The 13,803-nt window shown below is 46.1% G+C and overlaps 1 protein-coding gene across 1 annotated transcript; it reads right to left on the minus strand.

The window, feature by feature from the left end:
- Positions 1-6,914: 6,914 nt before the first annotated feature.
- On the minus strand, positions 6,915-13,680 carry LOC144101734 (uncharacterized). The gene is made up of 6 exons (XM_077634866.1): positions 13,479-13,680; positions 13,084-13,177; positions 12,890-12,995; positions 10,847-11,051; positions 9,628-9,818; positions 6,915-7,343 (listed from the first exon to the last, which is right to left on the minus strand). Exons 1-6 carry the CDS (start codon positions 13,621-13,623, stop codon positions 7,284-7,286), a joined length of 801 nt encoding a protein of 266 aa, XP_077490992.1. The 5' UTR covers positions 13,624-13,680; the 3' UTR covers positions 6,915-7,283.
- Between the last annotated feature and the right edge of the window lie 123 nt (positions 13,681-13,803).

The following is a 13,803-nucleotide window of genomic DNA, read 5'->3' on the forward strand; positions in this document are numbered from 1 at the left end:
CAGGTGAGAAATTTTGATGCCTCACTGAGTGTCTCGTCAACAACACATCCCTGCTAGCGCAATGGCTAATTCCATTGGTTCATTTGAAAATGTTTTTTTCTGTCCGTTTGTGGGTGTGAGTGGGTTTATTCAGCTGAAAGCCCACACGGTTTTCTGGAATCCTAGGAGCAGCTCTTCAAATAAACCAGAGACATGTTATCATGCCAAGTCAAACAGAGAACCAGGAATTGCAATAGTTCGCATTGAAAGAGGGAAGAAAAATCATTGTGATAGTAGTACATATACGGGTCCCAGCAATATAAAAGGGAACAACTGGTTTGTGCAAATGGACAAGTTTTTTGGTTACTTCTTCACTGAAGTTGAAAGCGACTTGTGAATACTATATGCCATGAGGATAACTAGTTAGAAAATGAGGAAAAAATGTGCTTGTCGCACATAATTGTGAAGTAATCATTAATTAAACGCTCATGCTTTGTTTGCTTCCATATTGGACAGACCTGTACCTTTAGGTGCCTGAAAGATTACCAAAGAATTACGTAATTTGTTTTATTAATACATTCTTTTCGGATAGCAAGGAACTGTGTTGAGTGTGTAATGAAGCATAGTGGTCATGATTGTTATATTCATCATTAACCACCTGCACTTCTACCTGAACTCAATTAGTGCACTGCCATCAAGTAGAGGCAGTTGTATGAGAGGCCAATACTAAATGGAGGCTGAGCTTAGCCACCTTGCACACCGGCTCGTAAATCCACTGTAGTCGATTCATAGTATTGTATGCACCTTCTAGATACATCTTTACTTGCTTAAAATGACAAAGTTATAGACGTGCTGCGGTGACTCGGTGGTTAGGGCGTTCGCGTATAGAACCAAAGGACCTGGGTTCAATCCCAGCAGCTGCGTTTCAATGGACACAAAATACAAAAGGCATCCGTGTACTGTGCGACATCAGTGCACCTTAAAAACACTAGGTAACCTAAAAAAATCCGGAACCCTCCACTATGGTATCCCTCATAACTCGTGTAGATGAGCTACGCGAAGTGACAAGTTTATGAAGTGACACGTGTCACTTCACAATGTTAATCCCCACATTTCGCCAATTTTAAAATCAAGTAATAGTCGGTGACCTTTTGTAATTTTCATCCATTTGTTTGTGCCTGGCAATTACACAGTTTAGACGCTGAAGACTAACTGAAGTTAACTTCTATAGATTACCTCGTTTGAGTGACAAAAGCACCACTTTTACTGAAAAAAGGAGCTTTCATAAGCTAGACAAGGTTGGAAAAATGAAATGCAGGTGTGGAAGCTTACGCACTCAAACTACGGTGCATCAAAAAAGTTCTTTGGCGCAGATACCCCAAGGCTAGGCCGAACTTCTCATCAGCCTGACTACGCCCACTGCAGGGCAAAGGCCACCTGCAGTCACCTTACGCCCACAAACTTGTCGCCCACCGACCTAACTTTCTGCCGACCCCTGCTAAGCTTGCGTTCTCTTGGAATCCACTCCGTTACCCTTAAGTGTCGTCATTGGGTGTGAAATGGGAATGGAAAGCTGCGCGAAAATCGAGTTGAGGGCAGCATTTTGTTTGCTTGTATTTTGAAATTTATTCATTGAATAACTCCCGTTCCTATGCCTCGATTCTCGTAATTCTTTTTGAGTCAGCATCTGTGTGACATAAAGAATCCATCTGAAGCGGAATCGGCATCCGTTCAAGCGGTGTTCTGCAGCCCCTTTAAGGACCAGCGGTTATCTTGCCTTCGCATTACAAGTCCATTTCTTCCTCTTGATTTCGACTAGGATATCATTAATTTGTGTTGCATCCCTGACACAGCCTGCCCGCTTCCTGCCTCTTAACAATACACCCATCATTTTCCATTCCATAGCTCGCCGCGTTGGCCTCAAGTTGAAACCTTTTCGTTAGCCTCCACATTTCTGCACCATAGGGGATGTAGCTGTAGAGTAGCTGTCATATACTTTTCTCTTGAGGAATATCGATTCAATTCCAAATGTAGATCATGGGGACCTTCTTATCTTAATGCCAGGAGTCCTAATCCAGGGGCATGAAAATATTCCGGTCCAATTTCCTCAGCAATAAATGTCTTTTGTTGCTGGACAACCATCGTAATAGCCAGAGAATAGATTTTTATTGAAAGTGAGGGTGTCCTTTCATCATACACACGCACTCAATTTAATTATGCAGGCTTGATTCACAGCACAAGAGAAATATGAATTGTTTGCTTCCGAGCCACGTTTTATCTCCGAATCATTGCCAGCTGCTGTTTTGCAAAAATGTGCGATTTTGAACGCTGAGAGAGCAGAGCTGCATACAACCGTCACGTGATGGGCATACTTCCATTTACAATATAACACAAGCTGTGTTATTTCATAACAGATTTTGAAGTCTGGAGGCAGCTCCATAAAGCATGCCAGTTACTGTATGCTTGCCTGCATGAAGCTGATAAGCTCTGTGCGAAAGTGAACCACAGGTGACGGTGTGATTATGTTTGACACATCAGATGCAAGAGTTATGTCTTGTATGGAGGAGCTGGTGAGCACGAAATTTCCGTAAAGGAATAATTTGGCATACAAAGTGCTGCCACTGAAAAGCAGTGGAGACTATAATAGCAACAGAAGCAGTCAAGCTTGAAGAGACCAGCAACATTATATACAGTTTAATGCACTGCTGTCAAGTTGACCAACATGACAGATGTGTGCACCACTACAGTCACTTTCAAGCTAGCTCTAAAGCAAGTGTACATTTATATCTTTTAGTTTAGGTGCAAAGCTAATGTACTGTTCTACTTCACTGCTACCTGAAAACAGATGTTGTAGAAGTTTGTATCAAAAATCCTACAACACACCTTCCAAGGCGCTGCATCTCAACCTTTGCGCAGCTGCTGAACATATGCGTGTCGAGACAGGACTGAGTTAGGTCTTTCAAAACGTGCCCAGTTGTTGTTGATCTCTCTGTAAACATGACATATACCCATGCGGGGGGATTGGCCAAGGTCTGGTGGTGCATGCCAAGAAAAATCGCATAGGTAGTCGCTAGGAAAAGAAAGGCATGAGGTGAAGTAGAATAGCGAAATGGCTGAAACTAGAAAAAAAAGAACTGTTGAGAAAAATATTTTGAATTTCTAGGAATAGGAAAAAACTACATAGTTTTAGACGTGTGGAAGAATTTTGAACGCAGTTAACATGGTGACCTTCCAATTGCAGTCATGGTGATGAAGGTATCTGTGAACACTGCTTAACGCAGTTTCCTTAGTGATCGCACCGAACGAAAGAACTGGGAGTGACAGATGGAGCCCTAACCTCGAAAGAGGGACCTCTAGGTAAGTCTTTCTCTTAAATGCGAACTGCTGGCACGAGAGGAGAAAACGTTCTATTGATTCCACTTCCACACGTGCCGCAAAGGTTTATCGGAGTGATCCCGCGTCTACATAAACACAAATTTAGGTGGGGGATTTTGCATCGCAGATGCATCATTCCCACCTTACAGAGCCTAGATTTACATGACTGGACATTCCAAGGGTACTTTAAAGGGACACTGAGGAGAAATTGAAGTTGGCTTGTATCGATAGAATAGCAGCTCCTGATCACAAAAACGCCACTCTTACTGAAAACAAAGCTCTTGTAATGTAGAAAATAGCAAGAACCAAAATAAAGGTGTCGCCGCCACAGGCCAATCTCGCAAGTACAAGCGCGACGAGTTCCTAGGACAAAAGGCGCCACCTTTGAGGAATTTTCCTTACTTCATGGAAGCCACGAATCTCTGAGGCAAAGGAAGGTTTGCGCACCGCACCGCTAGCCGTCAGAAATCACGGAGTCTGCGTTTACGTCACGTTTCACGTCACTCCGTTCTGAGACGTCATAAGAGTTGCTGTGGCGTCATAAGAGTTCCCTGAGTTTGAATCAGAGCGGCGGGAAAAACTTTTTCATCTTCGAATCCAAATTTCTTTGAAATAACTGCATCTTTCGCGCCCGGTCAAGCGGCAACAAAGTCATGAAATGCCGAACTATCAGATTTTGCTAACAAAAAAAATGATAGTTCTCCTCAGTGTCCCTTTAAGTGCTGCCAATCCACGGTATTGAGCAATGAATCACGGAAGCTGGCTATGTTGGAACCGCTGGAAACCGGAAATCTCGAACAGAACGAAGTGAGGGACAGGATATATTACAGTGCACTGAGAGCCGACCGTGCCAATAAATCAGCCACCTCGAATGACCAGGTACCCAAACAACTTTGAGCCTCTTCCTTCCCTCCACCTTTCCCAGTGCAAAGCAGCAGGCCAGGTAATAAGCTTTCAGGCCAACCTTTCAAAATAAACTCTCTCTCCAAGAGTCTTTTAATAAACACCTTCGAGTCTATTAAAACACCAAGGCACCTTTCTGAATGTCAGTCGACATGCAGCAATAAGCAGCTACGAGAACATGTTCTCCAACTTGGTCTATGTTGGCATAGGGTCAGCAGCATTTTAAGTCGTTTGCCATTGGGAAAAGAACTAGGCATAAAAGTGGCCTTTCACAAAAACACTGGTAAAGTACAAGTGTGCAGCACTGGCTTGTGTAGGCACAAAAGCGAAGTACATCATCGGTGACTCCAAAGTTGCGATACTAAATTTCAGCAGCGGCCAGATCTCCCCTCTAACGAATGTAATTCTAAGCCGTCGTGTAACAGACCGGAAAATTACACTAGTGTGGACGCCAACACATGCATCCCTGCCTGGTAAGACGACCCACGAGTTCGCCCGAGGCTTTTCCTTCCGTGCGAACCCGAGCGAGGTGGTCTTCACAGACGGATCGCATGGTGGGATACAGAGAAATTACACAGCAGTATCGTTTGCAACGAGCTAGACTTCCTCCAGCGGACAGATCCCTGACCAGTTACCAAGCCATCAACTGGCGCCGGTTTCAAACTAACACCTTTCCAAACCTGGCCCTCTAGAGTCCCATGTACCCAGGGAAATTTTCAGAAAAATGCGCAAACTGCGAACTTGGGGCCACCTTGGAACACATACTACTATGGGAATGTCCTCATGGCCCCCGGGAGGGACGACGCATAAAGACGAAAGACCAATGGGAGGCCTAATTGCTGAGCTCCGACCCGGCGACTCAGCTACAACTCGTCTGACTGGTCGAAGGCGCCGCCGAGAGACAAGACCTTTTGGCCGTCGTCTAGGCGGGTAGCCCTCTGGCTACCCTCTTTCTATTGGGCATTTAAAGATTTCCTATCCTATCCAGAAAAATGTGTGGACAATGGTGCGCCAGACAAGATGGGCAGCACAGTGGATATGTAGCATACCACATCAGCCTATCTACATCCACTGCAGGTCAAAGGCCTCTTCCATAGATCTGCTAATAACCATGCCCTGGGCAATCTGTGGCCACCAGACTTTGTAAATCTCATCTGCCAAGTTTTGCTTCCCCTAGAAACCTACTCCGTTACCCTACAAGCCCATTGGTCATTTGTTCTCTACATTACACATCAGCCCGACTACTCCCACTGCAGGGCAAAGGCCTCTCCCATCTCTCAAATTAACCCTGGCCTGCCTGCACCAGCCACAGCCACCCTAACCCCGCACACTTCTCAACCTAATCCGCCCACCTAACTTTCAGACGGTCCCTGCTTCGCTTTCCTTCTCTTGGAACCCAGTCTATTATACTGAAGGACCATCGGTTATCTTGCCTTCAACGTTGAAGCTAACTTACCATACCTATTTCTTTTTTCCATTTTCAACTAGGATGTCATTAACGATAATTTGCTACGTGACCCCCAATCTGCTCTCTTCTTGCCTCTAAATGTTGAACATCTAATTTTCCTTTCCATAGCTCGCTGCAATGTACTCAATTTACAAATTCCATGCCTCTTCCAGTTAGCTTCCAATTTCTGCCCCATTGGCAAGCATACTAGCATGGTAAGTGTTCTACGTAGTTTCCTCTTGGGGGATATTGACATGCCACGTGCTACGTTAAGGGGGGAAGCTGCTCTTAGAAAAAAAAAATTTATCAATGAAACCACAATTATGAAATCTTCAGGGAACGTGTATTTTTGCGTGCTGATTCAAAATCTGGAATTCAATTTAATGTACAAGTCCTTGTGCACTTATTGTAATATGTTATGTAACTTTTTGTGGAGAGCTTTTAACGAAATTCTGCTGTAGGGAACTTGCTAGAATGTATGCTCTCCGCTTGTCTTGACAACAAGCTATGCAATAAGGGTAAAATTATTATCCTGCCTCTCATAGAAGTTGTTACAGGGTTTTGAACTTGGTGCTTCACAAACGGGAAGAAAAATTTGTATTCCTGTTTCTGAAGTGACAACTTCAAAATCCTGTAATGTAACTTCTATGACAGGCAAGATGATAAAGATGATAAGAGAGAAACCAATGGCATGCGTTCTAGCATGTTCTCTGCAGCAGAATTTCTTGAATGCTCTCCACGAAAAGTTACAGAACATATTGCATAAGTGCTCAAGGAATTGTTGCACATAAAATTAACTGACATATTTGGTATCAGCATGCAAAAATACATGTTCACTGAAGATTTCATAACTGTGACTTCATTAACAATAATTTTTTCCTAAGACCCTCTTCCCCCTTTAAGCAAACTAGACCTTGTGCACACACAATGAAAGCATGCACGAAAACTAGAGCAGCTAGCAAAGACACCCTTCCAACAGATTGCCGAGGCACATTCAAAGGGCTAAACCATTCCAATGCCATCACATTCAGGGAAATTTTTTGCCCCACAAAGGTGAGATTTTCATGAAGAAACAGCATCAACCACCATTATTTTTCGACAAAGAAACTCCAGGCAAGGCATCCTGTAAATACAACCCCATCCATTGCAACCAACAGGCACAACTCATCACTTCTGCAAAGAGAAAAAATCAAGCTTTCAGCAACACCAGTGCATACCATAACCAGTTTATTTACAATTCTTTACATCGTTTCCTGCAAAGGAGCTGTCTGTCATAAACATGTCCCCTATCGGAAATGAGCGCCCCGCAAAGTGGGGAAACAGAGGTTCATTGAAACATCATTCATACAGAAATCTGCTCGCATGTGCATGAACCAGCAACAATGGGTTTTAATGCTCAAGCCAGTAGTAGTGATGCTCTCGAGTGCACGTGCATAGAAGGCGGGATGACTTGTCGTCCGCTCTAAACAACAAGCGTGCGTTTAATGCCCCCCAGAAAAAATAAAGGACCAGCTCTCCTCCCCACTGGTCAACAGCTGGCACAAAGTGGTGGTGGTGTTTGAGGTTAACAACCCAGAAGCTATGCCGTCTTGCAGATCTCGTCCGCCAGCCGCTGAAGCACGGACAGCAATGCGTTCCCCTGGAAGGAATTAAAAATAACGGTTTTATGGATGTTCACAAAGCACAGTAACGCCATAGTACGTTTTCTTGGCTCTTTGTAGGTATGTGGGCATTTCTTTGCCAGCAAAAAAAATACATTTATTGCTGAGAAAACTGGTTTTAAAAATCGAATTTTTTGGCATACAAATGCGGCCATAGTAGAAAAAGATATTACCTTTAAAATCTGCAACATTACCAAAGGTGTCCCTTTAGCCAAAAGCCAGGATGAACAAATGTATGTTTTAGGATCGTTTTAAACTCAATTTTAACTCCTCACAGCTTATTCCTGCCAACTCTGTTCTCTAAAGCTGCAACACCAGCCTTCAAGCTCTGTTGACAGCTAGTGTGTCAAATTGATTGCACCCCCTCAAATAATTTCAAAACATCAGCTTCCTCTTGCGACGACAAATGCAGCAAGAAGCCCACAACAATGCAAAGCCGTGCCAACTACGACAGAACACTTATACTGAACGGATCAAATGAGATGCAAGCAAAACAGATACACACAGGCTCATCTTTTGCAGCAAGAATCACGCGTCTGTCAATGTAGAAAATCTGAAGTGGATTACCATCCTGATGACTTCGCAAAATCTCGTTACGAATGAAATGCAGTCATGTGATCAGGGACCTCATTTTTTTTTTTTTGCACAACACATTACTATACAGGGACTAGTGCCAAGATGAGAACCTTCACCTCATGCATGCACCATATTTCCTTAAAGTAACCAGGCAATGGGGTTTGTTTCTTAGCCACGTAGCAGAGGAGCAAGTAAGGCACTCTTATGCTCTAAATCAGTCTAAGGTACAGAGAACCCTCGGTCCTTACACTCTAAACATGAATACGCCTACCGTATTTACATGATTGTAAACCGACCTATTTTTTTTAAATCTGAAAATTTTAAATCTGAAAGCATTGCGCAATAAATAAAGGCGAGACAAACTAGATATCAGGCATACTAAAGGTGAGACAAATTAGATATCAGGCATGCTACAGTGTGGTAGAATTTTTGCTGCGCGGCTCCGTTGCTTCGCTCTTGGTGCTGGCCTTGAGAAGCTGCTATGTTAACGCGCAGAACCGGCATCCCCAACTACCGTGAGGCGGCCAATGGTGGCTGTCGATAAGCAGCACACTGGCACCAGCCCACTCCCCAAACGTGGTTGCAGATTGCGTCAGCTGATAAGCAGCAGCGGCCCGACAGCGCATTCGTGTTCTACTCTTAATAGGCATCGTGCAAGTGTTTTTGTTTACTTTCAACCGCGCATTCGGCGCTCAAGGGAACGTCGACAGTTCATGGAAGGGCCGCTGTTCTAATCATGGTGGCACCCCCAATCGGAACCACAGTGGCGCCGGGGGGTGTCGGTAGCCAACGGAAGAGCCGACGCCGTTCATGCGTAGTTTCTTTTTGGCTCTGACGCATTTGACTACTGCTGGCCGCGTTTCAGAAGTTTTTATTGTAGTGCTCCGGGCCGGTAAGCGACCGGCGCTCGTTCACGGCTTCATTCAAGATGGCTGTCATTCTTTACACACAAGAAACAACTGTGCGCCGGGCCGCAAGTTCAACGTTCGCAACAGGTGATACAGGTGTGGCAACTGCAGCGAGGCAGAATTTTCAGCTGTTCCACGCGATGTCGTGATGTGGCTGTTTTGCGAAGTGCGGGATTTCGCTGCACGATGGTGTTAGAACGACGAGCTGTGGCACCACAGCAGCGATCACGATGGCAGCGCTAGTGAGGACGATGGCGCAAGTGTGGACGAGTAGTCCAGTGACTCATACATTTTCGTTTTGGAATGTGCCCACGGGCGCTCCCGCGCGCGGCAGCTGATATCGGCTGGCGATAAGCGGAGGCCGCAGGATAGTGCTATCACGTTCTATTATTAAAGGCCAACTGTAAACGACCTCCAAGTTTTTTATTTTTCAGAAATGTGATGTGAGGGGGCGGGAGGGGGGACTTACAATCGTGTAAATACGGTACATGGGAATAAAAAGGGAGTAAGCTGTTTCTCTAGCACACTCGCTTTTATAAAAGGGAGTTTGGTAGAGGGCAGCTTACTACCTTCTTACTCCGTTCTGTCTAGAGTGCACCTTTAGAAACCTTTTGATATTTAGGGATGCTATAAGGGCTCCACTAAACGACTGAGACGCAAACCTCATTGCCTAGTTCCCAGTAACTTCTGGCAGGGACAGTACCTTCCAAGACGTTTTCTAAGCTCCAACCAAATGATGTTGACTGCACAACAGCTTTGTAGCGCAGTGGTTTCTCACCTGGTTCTCGACAGTGCGGCTGACCTTGTCGAGTGTCTCATTGCCCGCCTCAACAGCCTTGAGAAGGCGCTCCTCAAATGTCATCTCTCGGCGGATCCGCCTCCGCGCAGCCGAGTTGAGGTGTGATGCGAGCGGCGTTGGCAACGACTGCAGCGCCCTCACTGCGCCACCTTCCACGGGCTCGTAGACCTCTGCGGAGAAAAAGGTTGGAGTCTAGGGTCAGAAGAATGACTTGCAAAATGAAAGCACCCGAGTAACACATCACCTACACTGGGAGTTCACACAGCAACTTAGCTGCAGAATAACATAATGCCATTCTAATGGCACTTGACTCTTTCGCATCATCTTCGCTTCCACACCAGCGGAGAAGAAGGCACCTGGCAACGAAGCGCCTGGGAACACGCGCTCAGATGTTCTGGACGCCATTATTGACAAGGGTGCATGCATTCCAGCCTTCTTTTAACCAAACATCCTAGAATTGTCTTTGGATGCCCACAGTCAAAACACCGTGAAAAAACTCAACTGATGAAGACTTATGCAAGAAGCATCCCTCCATGGATTCTAGTGGAAGTCAAGAATGAGGCACAATTTATTCAGTTAAACCAAAGTGCTGTTTCGAGCTACTGTAGCTCACTTCTTTTTACTACAACACTGACAGCTGCGCTTCTTTGCTGTCCAAATGTGCATGCTTCTTACAGGTGAATGAATAATGCAGAATTTCACTGCTAAGGCAGTTCCATTTATGAAAATTGTTCCCTAAGCCTGGATAACCGCACCCCTACCCCCCCCCCCCCCCCCCATTATCCCTACTACCCTTGCTCCCAAGAGAGAGAGAGAGATAAAACATTATTTTATTGAAGTGTTCTACGAGTCAAGTAGGCGGACTCCTCAGTTCAGGACTCCGGTGGCTTGGGCGGATGCCTGACCAGTCTGACGATGCGACACTGGTCCTCCAGACCATTGCTGGTCAGGGCTGCCTCCCACTCCTCGTAAGATGTCTGTAATGTTCTTAGATGAGGTGGTTTTTTGGGGACAATTCCAGGAAATGTGAAACAGCGTAGGCTTATCGCCGCACCATGGACAGAAGGGGCGGTATTTGGAAGGGTGAACGAAGCTGTACAAGTACAGGTTAGGGAAGGTATTCGTTTGTATTCGCCTCCAAAATGTGGCTTCTTCTGTGCTCCGAAGAGGCTTCGGCCAAGTGGAACCTACTACCCACCTGTCTCGACGAGCGTCTCGCCATCAGCAGTGCTCTGGATGCTGGGGATGGAGTAGCGCTGCTGCAGAAACTGGACGCGCGGCTGTGGTGAGGGCATCAGCACCGACAGGGTGCCGTCAATGTCTTTCATCACCGTGTCCATAAGCTTGAAGTAGGGCCACACCAGGCCCTCTGGGACAGGGTCTCCCTCACGCTCCTTCTTTTCCTGCGTGCACAAGGCGGTGGCTTTGTTAACTGCCTTTGCAAGCGCAACGGCTATGGTGAGCAACTGCTAAGACTTCTCACAGCTGGAAAGCTCAAGCAAAACGAATAATCTCCTATTTCAAACCAGACACACAAGGGAAAGCGCAAGCAGTACCCATACTGCTTGCGCTTCCCCTCTGCTGTCTATTGGCACTTAGCTGCTTTATTGATAACATGAGCAGCAAAGGTCATCATTAAGCACAACAGTGAGCTAAAAAAAAGTCACAAAACACCAAGTGAACCTGCGTTTGCTATAACAATATGAACACCAACTAGCCAGCTCCAGCTTGCAATGTTTTGCTTTTTCTCATGTGGAATCCATTATAACATGCATGTGGAAACAAGTGTCACAAGACTGCTAACGTGAACTCCAATTAGCATGTCTCACAGCCCACCTTTATTAAAGCAACAATTCCCACAAAACATCCAAGGATCAATATCTTGCGAACTTCATTCAGTGCGATTTTCATGGGATTACTCGCAGGATGCAGCCAACGCGGAGCAACAGTGGATTTTTCTTTACTTTGTTACAAAGCTTAACTTCATCTGTCTTTAACCAGAACGGGACACAATTCCATTGTATAAAAATGTGTCACACAGCACCTGTAAAGGCATCTTGTAGAAGTGACAAAATGCTCCGCGGAAGAAGCCACTGAGCAAGGAAATAATACTGCGGACTCTGATAAGGGGGTTCCAGATGTAGAAGCTGCTCCAATTACTTCGTTCTGATATTCTGCAAGCTAGTACTGCCTGTCTAAGTATATGCGGGTACATATATTCCGACACATTCCAAAAACAAAAATAAAGCTTGTATGTGAAAACTATGTTGCAATTCCATGTGAAATTACAGCCGGTAGACATTACTCTCATCAATAAATGCTTATCAAAGTATGCAGTAGACTACACTGCCAGCTAATTATCAATGGGAACAAATCAATGATAAAAGCATACACCACTTCCCTCCCCTGAACGTCAGGCATCATTTCTTTGTAGCTGAATTCTGCAACATTCCATTTTAATCCCCACCAACGCAGTCAACTTGGCATATTGACCCTCATGAGCTGCATATCATCCATTTTTCTTTTACTACACTGACCAGCTAGCCAACGAATTCATTTTTTTTTTCTCTTTTGCTCATGAGCTCTGCACTTGTTCTAGCAACGCAAGCACCTTCATTCACTCGAAGGCGCTACAAGTACAAAGAGAAACAAGGCCGCAGGTGAAATGCTTTTGCTCATGCCTTCTTCCTCTGTTTGTTACCCTTACAGCACTCTGCAGTTTCCCAATATTCCGCATATATTATGTGCACAACAAGCCCAACCCATCCCTCCATTTTTATGACAAACAAGCAATCTACAAATACATCAAGCCTCCATGAAGGGCAGAATGATAGCAAAGTGCATCTCAATGACATCTTTCCGGTTTTGCCGCATTTTTAAACAATGCACCGAAGAAAATTAAGGTCAATAGGCAAATGCAGCAACTGCATAAACTGCCTTGCCGTTGGTCGGAACACTAAACGTTGGCCAACAGAACGATTGTCCCCTTCAGTATTTAAGCCATCAAAGTTAAAGCTGTGTCACATGCACCCCGTACGAGTAACACAAGCACTTTTTACAATGACGAACTACAGCGTGGCTGACTCATCACTAGCAACTAGCAAGACCTCAATATCCCTGTGCAGCCCATACTTTCAAACACTGCAGTCTGACCTGCATATCAGCGTTTGCCCAAATACGCGCGAATAAAGACTGAACGGCCGATGAAAGGAGGCCGTAGACTTGACCCCAACACACTCACAATCTCCGTCTTTTCCACTCGGTACTTGGCCATGAGATTGTTCCACTTCTTGCGCGCCTGGTCAGCCGTCACGACACCCCCGAGGCCGATTTCATCCAGGATCTGCCTGCAATCGCCACAGGAGCAAGGCTCAACATCACACTAACTACCACTACTACTACTACTACTAGCACGGCACCACAACAGCCACTTACTGGTACAGCGCCTTGGTTGTATTCCTCTTGCCATTGAAGAAGCGGCGCTTTTCGTGCCGAAGCAGGATGAACTGCTCTGTGACTGCGGGCGACCCTGAAAAGAACGTAACAGGGGCGACGTCACACAAGCGCGACAACACGATGCTGGCATCGCAGCTTTGAACGCCAAGTTCAGGCACGCCCCGGGGAGTCAAATTTCGTGCGCTACGCCGCAGCGGCGACCGCTAGCCGCTACGAAGCACACGAGACGCTCGCAGAGCTGGCAAGCCAAAGAGAGGCTACGTTTTCACCAGCCACCAATGTGGGTCTTCGCGCAACGTTCGGGGAGGGCAGCCGTTGCAAATGGCGCCCGACTGCGGGGAGCGCGGGCTCGGGGTCGCGTCGTCGCCACTCACATTTCCTTTGGAGTGTGCTTTCGGTCGGGTCGTCGGCGAAACGGATCTCGTAGACGGTCGGCACTTCGACCTCGCCGTCGTGCGCGACCAGTGCCTGGTGGCTTGAGTAGTCTTCAGATACGGATTGGGCTATGATTTCCGTCATGGCGGCCACGGATTGCGCTCTTTGGCTCGGATCAGATTGGATAGGCTTAGAGCTGGAAGCGGTGCGAGCGCGCACAAAGGGGCCTTCTGGGATGCGTGACGTCACGGAAAAGCAAAGGACAAAATGCGTGGGATACCGCGTCTTTCAGGACGTAAGCCGCGTTCGTGATCGGCGCCCTTG

This window comes from Amblyomma americanum, chromosome 8 (assembly GCF_052857255.1).
Source record: "Amblyomma americanum isolate KBUSLIRL-KWMA chromosome 8, ASM5285725v1, whole genome shotgun sequence".
Classification (NCBI taxonomy): domain Eukaryota; kingdom Metazoa; phylum Arthropoda; class Arachnida; order Ixodida; family Ixodidae; genus Amblyomma; species Amblyomma americanum.